General features: G+C 41.2%; 1 protein-coding gene across 4 annotated transcripts in view; it reads right to left on the reverse strand.

Moving 5' to 3' along the window:
• vrk3 (VRK serine/threonine kinase 3) overlaps positions 1 to 18,322 on the reverse strand; it is a 186,849-nt gene that overhangs the window by 134,503 nt on the left and 34,024 nt on the right. For 3 of the 4 annotated variants that reach the window (XM_078544204.1, XM_078544207.1, XM_078544206.1), the window contains 4 exons: positions 12,567 to 12,687; positions 9,806 to 9,864; positions 2,532 to 2,677; positions 554 to 750 (listed from right to left, as the gene is read on the reverse strand). In XM_078544204.1, coding sequence (XP_078400330.1) covers positions 745 to 750; positions 2,532 to 2,677; positions 9,806 to 9,864; positions 12,567 to 12,687 — 332 coding nt within the window. In that variant the 3' untranslated portion in view covers positions 554 to 744. Of the gene's footprint in view, positions 1 to 553; positions 751 to 2,531; positions 2,678 to 9,805; positions 9,865 to 12,566; positions 12,688 to 18,322 lie in introns of those variants that run through there. The other variant, XM_078544205.1, reaches the window with a different exon arrangement.

The raw sequence follows: 18,322 nt of genomic DNA on the forward strand, positions 1-18,322 counted from the left end.
GAAATCAGGGATGGGCAATAAATGATGGCCGAGCCAGTGAAACCCACCTCCCTTGAGTGAAGAAGAAAAAAAGTAGACAAACAATTGTTACCCAATCACCAACCAAAATTGAATGGATATTTGAAATTGTATTGAGGTCAATGTTTCACAGTATAAGCAATTCGGCTCAGTAAAACCAATCACCTTCACTAAGTACATTCAAGTAAACTCCATACAATTTAAACAAATTATATTCATAAACATTTGTTATCCATCTGACAAGCGAGTTGATCATCTCTCAGCCAGTTTCAATAAGAATGCAAACTGTGAGATTATTGTCTTTGATTGCAAGTAGAAAACTGCTGCAGAAGCTAATTTAATTCATGCAACAGACCAAAGACCGCTATTTAAATTGTTTATTTCTGGACAAGTATATTACACAGTAATTGTGGGGTGGGGCAGGGGGGGTGTGGTGGCAGGAGATGATCAGTTGCCAAATGGGGTCAATTAGTGCAATGGTTTAGAGCAAAATACTGTAGGTAACAAACAACAAAAATTACAACCAAAACACAGCTTCTCACCAAAATATCATTCAATTTTATTTAAAAACACCAAATATAAATCTTGAAACGTGAAATACACACAAGCATGCATTTTCCTATAAAAAGCATGATTTTTAAAAAGTACAGTGCATCTTTAAATGCATATACTTTGAAATTGATCTCAACATGATAATGCTGGCTTCATAGTTGGTTATTGGTATTTTCAAATCTGTGGAGAAAAAATTAGAAATGTTAGTCATGATTGTACATTACCCTAGTTTGCTGCTTTGAGAACACTGCTAATGCCACTACAGCTTTGCACAAACAGGCAGCCAATTCATGGTTTTTGGTGACATTGGAGAAAGTTAGCCTGCATTTTTGCTCCAGTTATCTAGTTTGGATAATGACTGGATTTCTGTAAAAGATACTAGATTCACTGACGGTCCTAACTTCGTCATGGTTGGTTACTGGCACCATTTTATTATCAAAATACATTTTTAAAATACCAAGCAATGGGCTCCCTTTGATAGTAACTTACCCAAGACCAGAAAGCCTGGAACAGCCAGAATAATTAAATTTGGATTTGGTTGCATCCAGCAATTACCAGTGTTGACATGGAGTCACTCAATGCTGGAGCATTTTAAAAAAGTTGTTGAATTGCAACAAAATTATAAAACTGAAACAGGCCATTTATCTTCTACATGAACTGCAGTCCTAATCCTAAATGCCTGCTCTGTTCTCATATTCCTTTAACACACTCCCCCCTTCTTTCAACCACTACCTAACCCATTCTTCAATGTTAACATGGTCTGTTTTAATCACAATTTCTGGTGGTATATTCCGCATCTTTTATATAAAGGTTTTTCCAGCTCAATGCCCATATCCCTGATTTAATCCTATGTCATGTTCAAAACCCCTTAATCACTGGAAGTGGCTTGATTCTACCCACTTTTGCTCATTCCTTCATATTTTTAAAACATCTCCATCTAATTACCTATTGATCTCTGCCATCCTAACAAAAACAGCAACAAATGTTGTTTAAATCCATATTTCTTCATAGCAGGCAACATCCTAGTGAATCTATTGCCATAACATTCTTCCTGTAGTGGAGCCCAGACTGTACACAATGCTCCAAGTATGATCTTATGAAGGTTTTATATACCGTATATATTTGTGTAAAAGTTGATCTCATGTAAAAGTCTACTCGATGATTTTTGACCTAAACACTATAGTTTTTCATATACCTCTTAAATTGACCCTACTTTCTCAGGGATCAAAGGCCAAAAATTTCAGAACCAAAATATAATCTCTATAATCACATCAAGAAGCTCAATAATCATGCATTAAAACAAGTTACACTTGCCATATTTCCTCCAGTTCCAACCTGTTACATAGCCAGGAAGCGTATAGATCGATTTAGATTTTTGGGGTGGGGTGGGAGGGTAAGGTGAGAAAGAGAGGAGAAACTGACAGATCGGAGATGCAAGGACCAATCTCCAGAGCAAACTTTAAATAAATGGACTCCCTAGTCTTGTATCCTCAATCATCACCCTCAGCCTTCTTGGGTGGGGAGGGGAGGGGAGCTCAGGCCTTGCCAATCAGGCCTTTGTGCATGTTGGCTTAGTGCAATCCCCCCGAACCAAAGCCTGCTTCAAGGACTGGGAACCAACAGCGTGACATTTTTTAATGGGGTGCAGCCCTTCCCTGGCCCCCCCCAGCAGCATTGAAGCTCCAAGCTAAGCCAATGCGCAGCTTCCTCTGCCAGGGTGTGGGGGATGGGAGGAGGCTCCTTATTAACAAAGAAAAAGAGAGAAACAATAAACAGCTGTTGTGGGCGCCACTCCCCCCATTCTTCATTGCCCCTCTTTTTGTGCAGGCAGAGATTCAAACCAGAGCACAGTGCCAGAGGTGTCAGCAACTCTCTGGATCCCCAGGATCAAACCGTCTGAGCTATCACAGTCAAGCTGGAGACAGTCCTTATGCAGTCATTTGCACACAAAATTTACTTACAGTGGTTATTGTAAGATCCATAGGGCTATTGGGTGACGTGCCCAACCTGTCAAGACCATGTTTTAGTTGTTTTCTTAGTTCTTCATAATCTGGCTCCTCATCATATTTTAGTGACACCACTTGTTGCAGATATCTCTTCAGTTCATCTACAAGTTAATAATATTGACCTTTCAAATGAATAATGAGGGAGAAGAATATAACACTGCACACAAATATTTTATCCTTTCAGAAACACAACTTTTATATTTAAACAGCTCCCATTTAAGCTTGGGAAGAAAGAAGTTTGGCCAGCAGCTTATAATTATATAGTGCCTTTAACATAACGAAACATCCCAACATGCTTCACAGGAGCATTATAAAAGAAAATATAACACTGAGCCACAGGAGGAGAAATTAGGTCAGATGACCAAAAGCTTGGTCAAAGAGCTAGGTTTTAAGGAATGCCTTAAATGAGGTAGCGAGGCGGTTTCGTGAGAATAGGGAGGAGGAGGTAGGTCTCATGGACAAGAGAGGTCATGACAGAAAAGAGAGGAACTAGGAAAAATGAGCACACAAGTAAAGGTTAGGGCTAGGGGAGCTTCAGAGGAGGTGTGGCCCTGTAGGCTAGTGGAAGGGACACACAGGGGAGAGCCAACTCATTTATTCCACACATCAAATGAAAAAATTATTAAAACATATCACTACCAATCTATATTGAACTAGATTTTCTGCATGATTACATGGATGAGTGGATACTATAGTAAAAATAGAGTTTGGTACTTTAAGTTTTATTTGAAGCAAAGTACTCAAGTAGATTATGAAATGCATGAATAAATTCTGGACAGAGGCGCAATTTTGCAGAACACTGAAGGTTGGAAAGAGTCAAAGTACTCAACTAAAAATAAAAATATAAAGTAACAGATTAGAGGCAAAGTCAGAGCAAAACAAAAAAAAAGGAAAGAGTTCTGATGAATTGGAACAACATAATTAGTTAGTTGGGCACTCAGATTTATTGGTATAGATAAAATATCTAAGTTGGCAGAATAATTGCAGATGAAATTTAATGTGTAAATTACTGCATGTTGAAGGAAAGAAAATTAGCAACAATGGTCTTGAAACAGAAATTGAAATAGATGAAGTTGAAAACAGATCCACTTGTCTTAGTAGACTTGATGCTCAACATTCCAACCAACATTGAACAATAATAAAAGCTAATACAATGATGAACTTCACAAATAAAACAGTAGAACATAAGAAGGAAGTCATGATCAAATTGTACTCTGCTCTAGTCAGATTATGCCTTGCAAGCTGTCTCTGGTTCTGGTCACCAAGACATAAGGGAGACACTCAAGCACAGGAGGCAGTGCAGAGCAGAACCACAAGAGTGATTCCTACTATTAAAAGGTCTGAGTTATCATGATAGATTTTAGCTTTCCAACCATCGTTTGGAAAGTTCGGAGGTGTGATCTTTTGGAGGTAGGGCAAGATAGAGATCGGGTATGGAAAATTACTTTAAAATTAAGTTACCTTTACTAGTTTGAATCTATGACTCCTTGCTTTATTTTCACATATTTAGAACCATTACTAGGAAGTCTTCCTTCACACAGACAGACAATCAATATACGGAACAAGTGCCTGGATTGAACATGCTGTGAAAACCCAAGACTGTGTAGAAAACAACTGGATGCTGTAAAGTAGTGAGTTTGAAGTCAACCAGGGTAGACAAACCAAAATGAGTCAAATAGTTTTCCGGTCATCTGTAATTCCCTTGCATTATGTTAGTTGGGGGTGAAAGAGAGAGACAAAATAAAGAGTTGGGGTAGAGGGAAATATCTATATGGGGAGGCAGGATTTTTGGAGGTACTACCTTAACTCTGCATCCATCATCGATCCAAGTGGAAAGATAATGATGCAGCATCTACACAATTTATAAACAGTGTAATACCGCCCTTTTTTAATTCGGGGTAGCCTGAATCACAAATTCACCACTTCTAGGAGGTTATAAAAGTGCAAAACAAAAACAGAAAATGCTTGAAAAGCTCAGCAGGTCTAACAACATCTGTGGAGAGAGAAACAGTTAATGTTTCAAGTCCGTATGAGGAAGGAGGATTGGTAGTGTATAAACACACTCTGGGAGACTTCTTAGCAAACAAAATGAACTTTATTTACATGAGAGCTTCCGTGGCTCCTTGTATCCAGCCAGCCCCTCATACAGCCATTTTACCTAGGAAACCCCTCCCCCATGCTAGCCACACATTGGTTGAACAAATCACATGACCCCTACTCAGTTGAACTGATCTTAAAGTGACAGTCATCACATCCCTCCCCCCCCTTAACTTCTCTGTACATCTTTACAGTTAACAATTGCGTTATACAATCAAACCAAGAATTTTCTGAATTCTAGAAATAATTCCATATATGGTTATAAATTAAGTCTTTGGGGTGGATTTCGAATTTGCGTCGTGGTGTAGTTGGACAGGCTGTGAGGCTTCTACTAGGTTGACATTTTCCGGGAATGTACCAATGGGTACCTCCTGAAGGACCACCAGCTCCTGCTCAGTCCTGGCCCTCTTGTGGGCCTGTGGGTTCTGCTCCCACTGCTCGGAGCTCCTCCTTTTGCAGGTACAGGGTCAGGACTGCCAGGGAGCAGGAGGCGACCTCTGCTCTAGCCGCCCTGGACTCGCAGCCATACTTGTACAGACAATTCGTTATCATTAACTTCAACAAGGATGTCCTTGATGTTTATTACAGGTCTTTGGTGTCCCATGTTCACTCGGTGGTAACACTGACTGAGAGAATGCCTCTCTACCCCTCAAATGATCAACGTGCTTCTGAAGGCTCCATCCCTCTATCCTTACTCAATGCGAAAGAGGTCCAGTCTCAGAGACCACCCTTCTGAGAATCCACCTAGGGCCGCAACTGAAGCTTTTCACGTACACATTTTCATTAGTCGAGAACTTCCTAGATCTACTGTGAGAACCATGACTTGTCTTCTGGTTGCACTGACTTGACTTTTACCCTCCCCTGCAAATTTGGAAACAAGATTTAACCTCGTTCTGAGATGACGTTTCATTGATAGTTCAGCAGGAGGAACACCTGTCGTTGCGTGGTACGGGGTGGTACGGTAACTCAGCAGAAAATGAGAGACTCTTGTTGCTAAAGATCCACCTGATAGTATTTTTCATGCCAGATTTAAAGGTTTGGATGGCTCTCTCGGCTAAGCCGTTCAATGCTGGATGGTAGGGTGCTGCCTTTGTGTCTTTTATACCATTGAGAGTGGTGAAGTTTTGAAACTCCATACTCGTGAACATTGCCCCATTATCGGACATGATTACTTCAGGCAAACCATGAGGTGCAAAACAGAGCTGCAGCTTTTCGATGGCGGTGATGTCGGTGTTTTCACCTCAAAATTTTCTACCAGTTAGAGTGCGCATCAAATACATCGTACCCATAAATGGTCCTACATAATCGACATGGATGTGGACCCATGGCCGGCCAGGCCATTCCCAAGGGAGTAGTGGAGCTGTGGCTGGCAGGTTTTGCTGCAACTGGCACTGTTGGCAATGCCTTACCATGTTCTCAATATCAATGTTGATTCTGGGCTACAATATATAACTCCTGCCTAACATTTTCACTTCTGAGATACTAGGGTGGCCACTGTATAGTTCCATCAGGAGTAGCTTCTGGCCCAGCGCAGGAATGACCACTTGCACTCCCCATAATTGTCAAGATGGCATAGTGCTAAGTTCATGTTTACAGATGGAGGAGGTTTCATGTCCTCAAGCTGTCTCATTTCCCCATCCCGTAAGGATTTTATCTCGTACTCTGGATAACAGTGGATCCCGACTGGTCCAGGTTTTGATTTGTTTCACAGGCTGGTAGCGTATCCAAAAAGCTTACGGCCAAGACAATTTCTTGAGGAATAGGTGTACATGTAATACTTTCTCTCAAGGGCAGGCGACTCAGGGCGTCTGCATTCGCAATATGTAGCCCGGTCGGTGTTTGAAGGTATATTCGTATGTAGCCAGGATCAATGCCCGCCTCTGAATCTTCACAGAGGTTACTGGTGAAATAGTGTCGTGCTCCTTAAAAAGGAGCAACAGCAGCTTGTGGTCTGAAACAATGTAGATACTGATGGAACTTTTTGACGCCGAAAACTATTGATAGGCCCTTTTTTTCGATTTGTGAATAGCCTCTTTCTGCTACTGATAGTATTCTTGACACATATCCTATCGGCTTTTCTGAGCCGTCAGCCATTTCATGGAACAACACTGCCCCAACTCCATATGGAGGGGCCTCACATGTCAGTATTAATTCTTTTGAGGGGTTGAAGTGTACAAGTAGACCTGAAGACTGCAGCAATTGCTTCACCTTGTTGAAAGCCATTTCTGAGGAATTCCCCAAAACCAGTAGTGGTGCTTCTTTAGTAGGGTGTGTAAGGGGGCCAAGCACAGTGGATAGATTTGGCAAAAATCGCCCATAATAATTGACTATTCTTAGAAATGATTTAAGGTCAGACACGTTAGTGGGGGAAGGCGCTTCTCTTATGGCCCTGACTTTCTCCTCGACAGGGCATAGCCCTTGAGCATTGATCCTGTGTCCCAGGAAAGTCATCTCCCTGGGTTGGAAAGTGCACTTTTCTTTCTTGAGGAGACGCCAGCCTCCTGAAATCTTTGTAACACCTCTTCTAAATCTGCCAGATGTTCAGCCTCTGTGGTCCCAGTGATGAGTACATCATCGAGGTATATCACAACCTATGGCAAACCCGTAGTAGGCTCTCCATTGTGTGCTGGGACATTGCGTATGCCAACGAGACACCAAAAGGCAGGCACGTGTACTGAAAAAGCCCTTTGTGGGTGTTTATCGTGACATATCCTCGTCATCCAACTCAAGCTGTTGATAAGCGTGACTCATGTCCAGCTTGGTATATGACTGGTTCCCGGCCAGTTTTGCATAAAGATCTTTGATTTGTGGAAGAGGTTACTTGTCTAACTTTGAGGTCTGATTGACGGTTTGTTTGTCATCACCGCAAATGCGGATAATCTTGTCGGGCTTCAAAACAGGGACGATGGGTGCAGCCCATTCTGAAAACTGAACCGACTGGATAATACCAGTTCTTCTAGCCTCTTTAGTTCAGCCTCTACTTTCTCACACAGGACATATGGTATGGGTCTTGCTCTGAAAAATCAAGGGGTGGCTTCCAGATTCACGTAGATTTTGGCTTGTAAGCCCTTAATTTTGCCTAACTCGTCCCGGAAGACACTGTTGTATTTTCTTATCAATTCTGACAATCCCTCTGTCCTCAGCTGGAAAATGTCAGCCCAATTTAACTTTTATTTTCTTGAGCCAGTCACGACCCAGGCGGCTTAGTCCTTTACCGATTACTACTATGGTAGGTAGCTGGGCAGACTGCTGTCCATTGCTTACAGGTACAATGGTGGCACCCATCACCTTTACTTCTTCTCCACTATATGTTTTCAGCTTGGCTGAAGTGCACCCTAAATTTAAAGGCTGGGCACCCCCTCTCAAATACTGGAATATGTGCTCACCCATCACAGTGATTGATGCACCTATATCTAGTTCCATGTTTAGAGGCTTCCTCTTTACACAGAGTGTTACGGTGATTGGGTCTGGTTTAACAGCCTTGAAATTGGAAAGAGAGTAAATATTAGACTTACTGGTACCAGGGTCTTCCACACTGTGTACTTGTAACATCTTGCTGGATTGGCTATTCGACTGCCTGGATCTAGCCTTGCATTGTCTCCTAAGGTGTCCTTTTTTCCCCACAATACTGGCACTTAGCCTCCTTAAATCGACAAGATTCAGGAGTATGGTTATTCCCACATTGGACCTTAAGAATCACTGCCTGACTGCCTCTGCTGTATCTTTTATTTCTATAGCTTACTGGAACTGCTTCCCTTTTTCCAGTGGCCTCAGCTGATTTGGTGCCACGGCTGGCTGCCGGTTCCTGCCCTAACTGGTGCACAGCATCACTTTGCACACCCTGCAGTTCCAATGCATCTGCCTCAGCGCTTTCCATAGCGAGCGCAATCTCTATCACGTTTGAAATCAATATCAACTTCCGCTAACAACCAACGTTGTATGGTATCATTACACACGCCACAGACTAATCGATCCTGCAGCATATCACTTAGGGTCATCTGCTCTGATAATTGTTTGGGTTTCACAATGATCAACTCCCCCAGGCTCTCACTCGTGAATTAAACTTATAATATTGCATTATAACTGAAGGTTTCAATTGGAAATGATCCCATTCCTCTGCAGTCGAATCGGTCTATCTGGCCGAAAAACGGCATCTTGGTGAGTAATATAATTTCCTATTCCCAATTGTTGATTAAATACAATACTCACAGATGCAGGTGGGAGACAGTGCCAGGATAGTTTTTTCCTCATCACCAAAAGTAGAAGGACACTCTGCGAGGCTTCTTAGTCAAACAGAATGAACTTTATTTACACAAGAGCTTCCGTGGCTGCTTGTATCCAGCCAGCCCCTCATACAGCCATTTTCCCTAGGAAACCGCTCCCTACAATTTATTCCCCTGCACTTGGCATACATTGGTTGAACAAATCATGTGACCCCTACTCAGTTGAACTGATCTTAAAATGACAGTCGTCACAGGTAGCATATTGGAGATAAAGCCCTTAACTAGGCTTTCACAGTAAAGATACTTTCCATATCCAATTCAATTAGATTTCATTTTAAGTTCCAATAAATTCTCAAGGATATGGCTAATGTAGGGCCAACTTCTGGTCAGACCTACACAAATTCCTACACTCTGAAAGGTGTGAAGCACTTTGCAATATTTTGGTATGGTAACCAGGCACTTTTTAAACACAAGTATATGTTTTGCCATGGGGCAAAGTAAATTCAGCTTTTTAAATGGTTAAATTAACTAGAGAAAGAAATATTAGTGTTTCTGTTGTATGAAGTGTAATCTAGCCTATGTGGATAAAGGCTTCCTTGACAGCTCAGTGAGTTTATTCAGTGAATAACTGAATGGAGAATTGAGCAATGCAGACCAAGGACATCCTAGGTTTGATTCCCTAGTTTGTGCTGAGTTAGCTATCAGTAGGACACTACAACTGACCTCAGCACCTGTATGGTGACGTTGGTCAGAACCCGATCCAGCTGATGTCTGGAAGAACAGTCTATGCTCAAGCATGAACACAAACATTCATTCATTGGCATCAGTGGGATTATAGCCCTGGAAAGAGTAAACAACTTCAAGAAAGTGGAGAGAAAACAAAATACAGACACACCATTCGAATCTTACCTGGGAATTTTTTTCTCCCAAAACAATCTTTGAGAAGACTTGGTAGGTCAGCCTTGTATCTAGCAAAAAATATAGAAAACTAGTGAGTCAGTTTTAAAATACTTGGTTTTGGAAAAATTATATATTATAAATCTTAATGCTTACAAGCACGTCCTGTTTGTCACACATATTTCTGTCACAAATATGGAGAAGCAAAAGTCATTTCCAGTGTGGAGAAAAAAAACTCCAAGAACATATACCAGACAGTATCTGCAGGCTTTTAACTGTCCTTCCCACAACACAGGTGTTCTGATTGACAGCCTGAAACGCAATTAACCTTTGAATAAACTCAAAGTTTATCTGCTGTATTTTGTAGCCATAAAAGGTACACACACTTACAATTAAGCAGCAAAACAATAGGTTCTAAACCATGTAGAACAATCTGTCTTCTCAAACAGCACATCCTCTGACAGTCTGAACATCACAAAAGATTTGTTGCCTTTGACAAAATAATTAAAAGTCACATTATAATGTAGCCCACACCCAGAAACCCTTTCAAAAGTAGTCTACAAACTGCATTTCAGTAGTCATCTGCAGTATAGTTATAGCCCTAGCCGATTCTCTTTAATAAAAGATGTTTACCTGCTGCTAACTCTCTTATATTTCTATGAGCATTCTTGCCTGTCACTATTTCTCTTGACTTGTTACAAACTTTGACCGTCACTTGTCACTCATCTAGTACTTTGTTTACTTCAGAGTTTTATGTTATTTGTTTGCAACTCACTTTGCTTCCACCCTACAAACCATCTTTCTCTATGGCTTCTGCTACTCAGGCTGATGAGAAAAGTCGTAAGTCACGTACTAGCACTTTGCCCTGCTCTGATTTATTTTAAAATATGTATGTAGTTAGTTCAAAAAAGGTTGCAGCTAAAGTGTTAAATTATCAACTGACTAAATTAAATCAAAAGCAGTTTTGCTTCAGTTGGGAACAACTAATAAGGAACTAATAGCTCCTGCTATTATGTTTTTGTTGACTAAAGCTATGAGTCCCATAATAGTAACAGAAACTGACCAAAGCATTTCAGTAAGTGAGAACACTTTGTTTCAGCCATCATGATTTCCAGTTTTTGGAAAATATACCCATGTTGATAACATTTACAGAACACAAGAATATTATTTTAAAAACAGATTTATTATGCAGATATCTGTAAGCTATGTTCCGTCTAATGTCCCTTTGCTGTGCAAGGCCTGTTTATTGAACTGCATGGTCCTTTTAAAAATGCAATGCATCACGCATGTACACAGCCTGTTAGTCCCCGGTATGGCACATTCACGATTGCAGTGTGACTGTACCCACACAGCTTAGAGGAAATGTTGTCAATAAGATAATGTAAATCCTTTGAAAATATTTGCTTGCAGAGGTCTACCAGCATGTAAAGGGCTGGAGGCTCAATTTGGAGGACTTGCCTCAAGCTTCAATTAATGAGTTGACTGCTCATGTTGATTACTTATACCTCAACTCCTCCAGATTGTTAGAATTCAAAACCAACTGCAAATTATCATTAAGGCTGCTTCTCTTTGAAATCTAATACACATTTTGGGAGTGGGTAAGCATATCACAGCAGGATTTAAAAAAAAAATTGAAATGACTGACAGCAACGCTGACTTAGAGCCATTGAATCATTTACGACACAGAAAGAGCACATTTGGCCCATTGAGTCCATGTCAATTCTCCGTGGAACATACCAGTTAGTCCCAGTATCCCACTTGGACCCCGTAGCCCTGGCTTAGTCTTGGTAAACATGGTCACAATCTTCCTCCCTCATCAGCAATAGAGGAATACTGCCAGCTGGGAAAACCAATTTTAAGAGCAGTAACTGAAATTTTGAAACTTATGAACTTTATCAGAATTAAGAACAAGAAAACTACATCCAGTTACTTTGTCACCTCTTGCAACTCCGTAACCTTCAAGCCGCTAGAAGAAATACACAATAAATTTTAATTCACTTAAAAAGATTTTATTCTTGCTGTTCAGTTCCTCACATGCTACAATTGCTCCAGACTCAGCAATACTTGGCCCATGAAATCAAGTTGTAGAATAATTGGCACAAACACTTCTCATGTTCATCTGAAATTCCTCTCTACAATTTTACATGAGGCATCAACCTATTTTTGTAAAAAAAAATGGATTCACACCTCTGCTAAAATAGCAGAAGTATTTCAGATGAATATGTTAAGCATTTGTATTTATTCCACTGTAGCTTCAAGGCCTTTGTGACAAAATGTTGAGTGTTGGGGGGTGGGAGAGAAAACAGGGCAGGGGCGGAAAAAGAAAAGTGGAGTACAACACAACGGACAGAGCCAAAATAACTGTTTTCCTCCCTCAGGGTTAGAAAGTAAATACTTGAAAATAATTAATTCTATCCATCATTTCACTTAGCAGAATCCCTTTAGAAAAATTCAAGGGCATTGTCTTTATTTATAAACAAAAATAAATGGAAGACTCAATTTTCCCCCTCGAATAAGTCTATCCTTTATTATGGCACCCTCAATTTAAATTCACACGTTCCAAATACACTCGCCTTTGAAAACTCTACTTCTAATTATTTTGATTATTTCATCATGTAACCCAAATTTGTAAATTACCGTGGTTTCTTCCCACATACTGCAATTTCAAATTTGGGTGTTACTTTCAATGCTCAAGTACAACTGAAGGCAATTTTAAATTGTATATATGTAACATTTCGATTACGTGCTTTATTAAGTAAACAAAAACACTTACTTCTGTTTTGCTTCCATGACAGAATGGGGGAAGTCAACATTATCAGACCATGGCAGGGAACCACACAATGCCTTCAACATACAGTAACCCAGCGTTTCAAAATCACTACGTCTGGAAGGCCCTATAACATAAATGTGGATTTGTTCATTTTTTTTGGTCACTCCATGGACCACGATTAAAGAGAATACATAGGATAACAGAAACTACAGTGCTTTGAGAGATCAACTAAGGAGGACTCAGTTGAGTAATAATCTGTCAAATTTGTCAAAATGCATCATGCGCTTGAACCTAAAGATGCGTTAATGTCTTGGCATACATTGCAGTGTCTACTAGTCTGTATATACAGAAAAGACCTCTTTCCACTTTTGATTTTTCTCCTCCTTTTTGCTTTACACCAGACTAGGTGAGCCTACAAACTGTAGCAAACTTAAGTTCTACGTGTACAGAATCTATAATTGCCCCTTTAGGTTAGGACAACTGAACATATGCATGCACAGGTTCACAAATGATCAGTTAAATACATAAGCTGAGTGCATGATGTAGGAACACCCTCCTAGTACTAACCCCTACTGCTACTGTCCAACTATTTCCTTCACATTGCATGTAGATTTGTTTTCCCATCAATAGAGAGCATTTTTACCTCACATTGTGTTAGTGATTTTAACGCTGATTTATGACAATCCACTTTGTGAACAATATTACATTTGCTAACTTAGCAAATATAGTTAATAAAAAGCATTCCAAATTTTCTTTCTTTCTAGAAGAGAGAAAATGAATAAGACAGTAGGCACAAGCAGACTATTCAATCATGGTGGTCAACATAACTAAATTTGGCCCTGAACCTCATCTGAAAATCCACATACTCACCCTCCTACAAGTGCACCTGGGACATGATTAGGAACAAGAACACTGGGCACAATCAACAACAACTTGTATTTTTATAGCACCTTTAACATAGTAAAATATTGCAAGGCATTTCACAGGAGCATTATCGAACGTAATCTGATACCAAGCTAAGTAAGGAAGTATTAGGACAGATGACCAAAAGCTCGGTCAAAGAGGTAGATTTTAAGGAGCTTCGTAAAAGAAGAAAATAGCAGTAGAGTTCCTCGGGGTACTGTCCGAGGCCCAACCTGCTTCATCGATATCTTCCCTCCATCATAAGATCAGAAGTGGGGATGTTTGCTGATAAATAGACAATATACACCATTCATGACTTCGCAGATACTGAAGCAGTCAGCGTCCATATGCTGTAAGGTCTGGACAACATTCATTTGGGTTGCACTAGTGCCAGGCAATGACCATCGCCAACATGAGAGAATCTAACCATTGCACCTTGACATTCAATGGCATTACCATCGCTGAATCCCGCATTATCAAGATCCTGGGGCGGGGTTACCATTAGCCATAAACTCAACTGGACTAGCCATTTAAATACTATGGCTACAAGAGCAGGTCAGAAGCTGGGAATTCTGTAGTGAATAACTCACCTCCTGACTCCCCAAAGCCTGTCCACCATTTACAAAGCACAAGTCAGGAGTGTAATGAAATACTCTCCACTACCTCGATGATTGCAGGTCCAACAACACTCGAAGCTCAACACCATCTAGGACAAAGCAGCCCGCTTAATTGGCACTGATCCATCACCTTAAGCATTCATTCCCTCCACATGGACAGTGGCAGCAATGTGTACCATCTAGAAGATGCACTGGAGCAACTCAACAAGGCTCTTTCGACAGCACCTTCCAAACCTGCAACTTCTACTACCTAGAACAACAAGGGCAGAAGATGTACGGGCATGCCACCACCTGCTAGTTTCCCACCAAGCTACACACCATCCTGACTTGGAACAAACTCTTATAATATAATTGCCGTTTCTTCACCATCACTGGGTCAAAATCCTTTCTAACAGCCTTATGGGTGTACGTGCACCACATGGACTGCAGTGGTTCAAGAAGGCAGTTCCTACCATTATGGATGAACAATAAAAGTGACACCCACATCCCGTGAACAAATAAAGAAGGGTGGAGAGATTTACAAAGGGAATTCCAGAATTTAGGGCTTTGGTCACCAACAGTGGAATGATTACAATTGGAGTTGCTCAAGAGGCAATAAGTTGAGGAGCGCAGATATCTCAAGGGGATTGCAGGGCTGGATGAGTTTAGAGACAGAGAGGGACGAGGTCATGGAGAGATTTGAAAACAAGGATGATAATTTAAAAATCAATGTGTTGTTTTAACTGGGTGCTGATGTAGGTTAGCAAGCACAGGGTGATAGATGAATGGGACATGGCGCGAGCTACAATATGGGCAGTCGAGTATTGGATGACCTGAAGTTTATGGAAGGTAGAAAAATGGAAGCCGTCCGGATGTGTGTTTGAATAGTAACACCTAGAGGTAACAAAGGCACAGCTGAGGGTTTCAGTGACAGGTGAGCTGAGGCAGGGGAGGAATCAGATGGTTACAGGGATGGAAACAGGTTGTCTTAGTGATAGCATTGATAAGTGGTTGGGAATCCCATCTTGGGGTCAAGTATGACACCCAAGTTGAAGTGGGGAACTATCTGGTTCAGCCTCAATGTGTTACCAGAGAGAGGGATGCAGTCCAAGGTTGAGGGAACAGAGTTTGTAGCGGAGACTGAAGACAATGGCTTTGGTCTTCTGGATATTTTGTTGGTAGGAATTTCTGCTCATCCAGTAGAGGATGTTAGACAAGCAGTATGACAACTTAGAGGCATTCCTGTCCCCAGAAACAATTGTGATGTTTTGTTACATTATTTGCCTGAAATATAGGAATGGAGTATTGGCTTGTAATTTTAATATAATTTTAATTCAATATTACCCTTCTTTTAAATATCCTTGCACCACTTGCTAAATTTATTTGCCTATTTGTGTTACTAAATGATTATTACATCCTTGCATGTTTTTAATCTGATTATTTCATCTTGATATGAATTTTCCAATGCAAGTTACACTGCAATTCAGCTTTAGGCTGCAAAAGTGTTTCTTGAATAAAATATTATTATATATTTAACTAAGATAACCAAATGAGTCCCTTTTACACAGAGGTTCTTGAGAATCAAGATTTAGGTGTCCTTTCCAGAAAAAAATATGGGCAACATGGAATGCTGCTTTGGGCTTCATTAGAATGCTTAAGTTGGAGTTTGGTGAGAGGAGGGGTTCGGTGAAGACTGAACAATGAATCCTTTCATTTTCTACCTTTCCTCAGTAAGAAGAGTGGCGGCCTTGGTAAGTAGGATCTGGTGAGTATTTCTTCTGTTCTTAATATTCTCTAAACCAGAGGATGTAAAAGTAAAGGGAGCAATTTAAGGGTAAGTCATGGCAGGGCAGCTCGGCCAGGTGGAATGCTCCTCCAGTGCTATGTGGGAAGTTAGGGACACTTCCAGTGTCCAGGGTGACTACGTGTGCAAGAAGTGTCTCCAACTGCGGCTACTTGAATTCTGCGTTTCGGGGCTGGAGCTGTGGTTGGAGTCACTGTGGAGCATCTGTAAGGATAAGATCTTTGTGGAAAGCACATACAGTGAGGTGGTCACACCACAGGTAGAGAGTGCACAGGCAGAAAGGGAATGGGTAACCGTCAGATGCAAGTAAAAGCACTTGGCAGGTGCTGCAGGAGTCCCCTGGGTCCATCTCCCTCTTCAACAGATTTTCCATTTTGGATACTGCTGGGAGAGATGGTTTCTCAGGGGAATACAGCAAGAGCCAAGTCCATGGCACCACCAATGGCTCAGCTACACGGGATGCGGGGGTGGGGGAGGAGAGAAAAAAAAAGAGAGCAATAGTGATAGAGGATTCTATTGTAAAGGGAACAGATAGATGTTTCTGCAGCCGCAGACATGACATCAGGATGGTATGTTGCCTCCCTGGTGCCAGAGTCAAGGATGTACTGAACAGCTGCAGGACATTCTGGAGGGGAGGGTGTACAGCCAACGGTCATGGTCCATGTCCATACCAACGACATAGGGATGAGGTCCTGAAAGCAGAATGTAGGAACCTAGGAAATAATTTAAAAAGCAGGACCTCAAAGGTAGTAATCTCAGGTTTACTCCCAGTGCCACTTGCTAGCGAGATCAGGAATAGGAGAATAGGCCAGATGAATGCGTGGCTGGAGAGATGGAGTAGGAGGGAGGCATTTAGATTCCTGAGGCATTGGGACAGATCCTGGGGAAGATGGGACCTATACAAGCTGGACAGGCACCCCAGTAGGACCAGGACCAATATCCTCGCAGGGGCTTTTGCTAGGAGGGTTTAAATTAGGTTGGCAGAGGGATGGAAACCTGACCGGGGAGACACAAGAGAGAGAAACAAAGGTAGAAATGAAAGACAGAAAAGTAGAAAGCAAAAGTGGAACACAGAGGAAACAAGGGCTGGCAGAAAATAGGACCATAGTACAAAAGAAATGTGTAAAATGTTAAAAAGACAGCTCTAAAGGCACTGTATCTGAATGCACGGAGCATTTGCAATAAGGTAGACAAAGTAACAGCGCAAATAGATGCAAACGGGTACAATACGATTGCGACTACTGAAACAGGGCTGTAGAGTGGCCAAGGCTGATAACTGAATATTATCCCAGGGTGCTCAGTATTCAGGAAGGACAAGCAAAAGAAAAGTTAAGGATGAGATCAGTGCACACAGAGAGGGAATGTTAGCTCAGAAAATCTAGATGTAGAATCAGCCTGGGTGGAGCAAAGAAGCAAGAAGGGGCGGAAAACATTGGTGGGAGCTGTTTATAGCCCTCCAAACAGTAGTGGTAATGTAGGGGACGTCATTAAACAGGAAATTAGAGATGCATGTAACAAGGGTGCTACAGTAATCATGGGTGATTTTAATCCACAAACAGACTGGGCAAACCAAGTTAGCAATAATACTATGGCGGATGAATTCCTGGAGTTTGTAAAAGGTGTTTTTTTTAGACCAGCATGTCAAGGAATTAACTAGGGAACAGGCTATCCTAGATTTGGTATTGTATAGTTATTAATCTTGTTTTTTAAAATTCGTTCATGGGATGTGGGCATCGCTGGCTAGGCCAGCATATTGCCCATCCCTAATTGCCCTTGTTCAGAGGCATTTAAGAGTCAACCATATTGCTGTGGGTCTGGAGTCACAGGCCAGACCAGGTAAGGGTGACAGATTTCCTTCCCTAAAAGGACATTAGCGAACCAGATGGGTTTTTGCGACAATCAGCAATGGTTTCAGATTTTTATTGAATTCAAATTTCACCATCTGCCATGGTGGGATTTGAACTTGGGTCCACAGAACATTACCCAGGGTCTCTGGAATACTAGTCCAGTGACAATACAACTATGGCACTGCCTCCCCATGCAGGGTTGTTGTGTCCTTTAGGGAACAGTGACCATATCTTGATAGAATTCTTCATTAGAATGGAAAGTGAAGTAGTCCGATCTGAAGCTAAGGTCCTAAATCTAAACAAAGGAAACTATGAAGGTTGAGGTGTGAGTTGGCTAAGATAGGTTGGGGAACTTCATTAAACAGGCATGATGGTAGATAGACAATGGCTAATATTTAAGAAACTAATGTATGCATGCAACAGTTATACATTCTTTTCTTACACAAAAACACAACAGGAAAAGCAGCCCAACCATGGCTAACAAAATAAATTAAGGATAGTATTAGATCCAAAGAGGAGTCATGTAAAGTTGCTAGAAAAAGTAGCAAGCTGGAGGATTGGGAGCAGTTTAGAATTCAGCAAAGGAGGACCAAGAAAGAGATTGAGTAA

The sequence above is a fragment of the Cetorhinus maximus genome, chromosome 6 (assembly GCF_964194155.1).
Source record: "Cetorhinus maximus chromosome 6, sCetMax3.hap1.1, whole genome shotgun sequence".
NCBI lineage: Eukaryota > Metazoa > Chordata > Chondrichthyes > Lamniformes > Cetorhinidae > Cetorhinus > Cetorhinus maximus.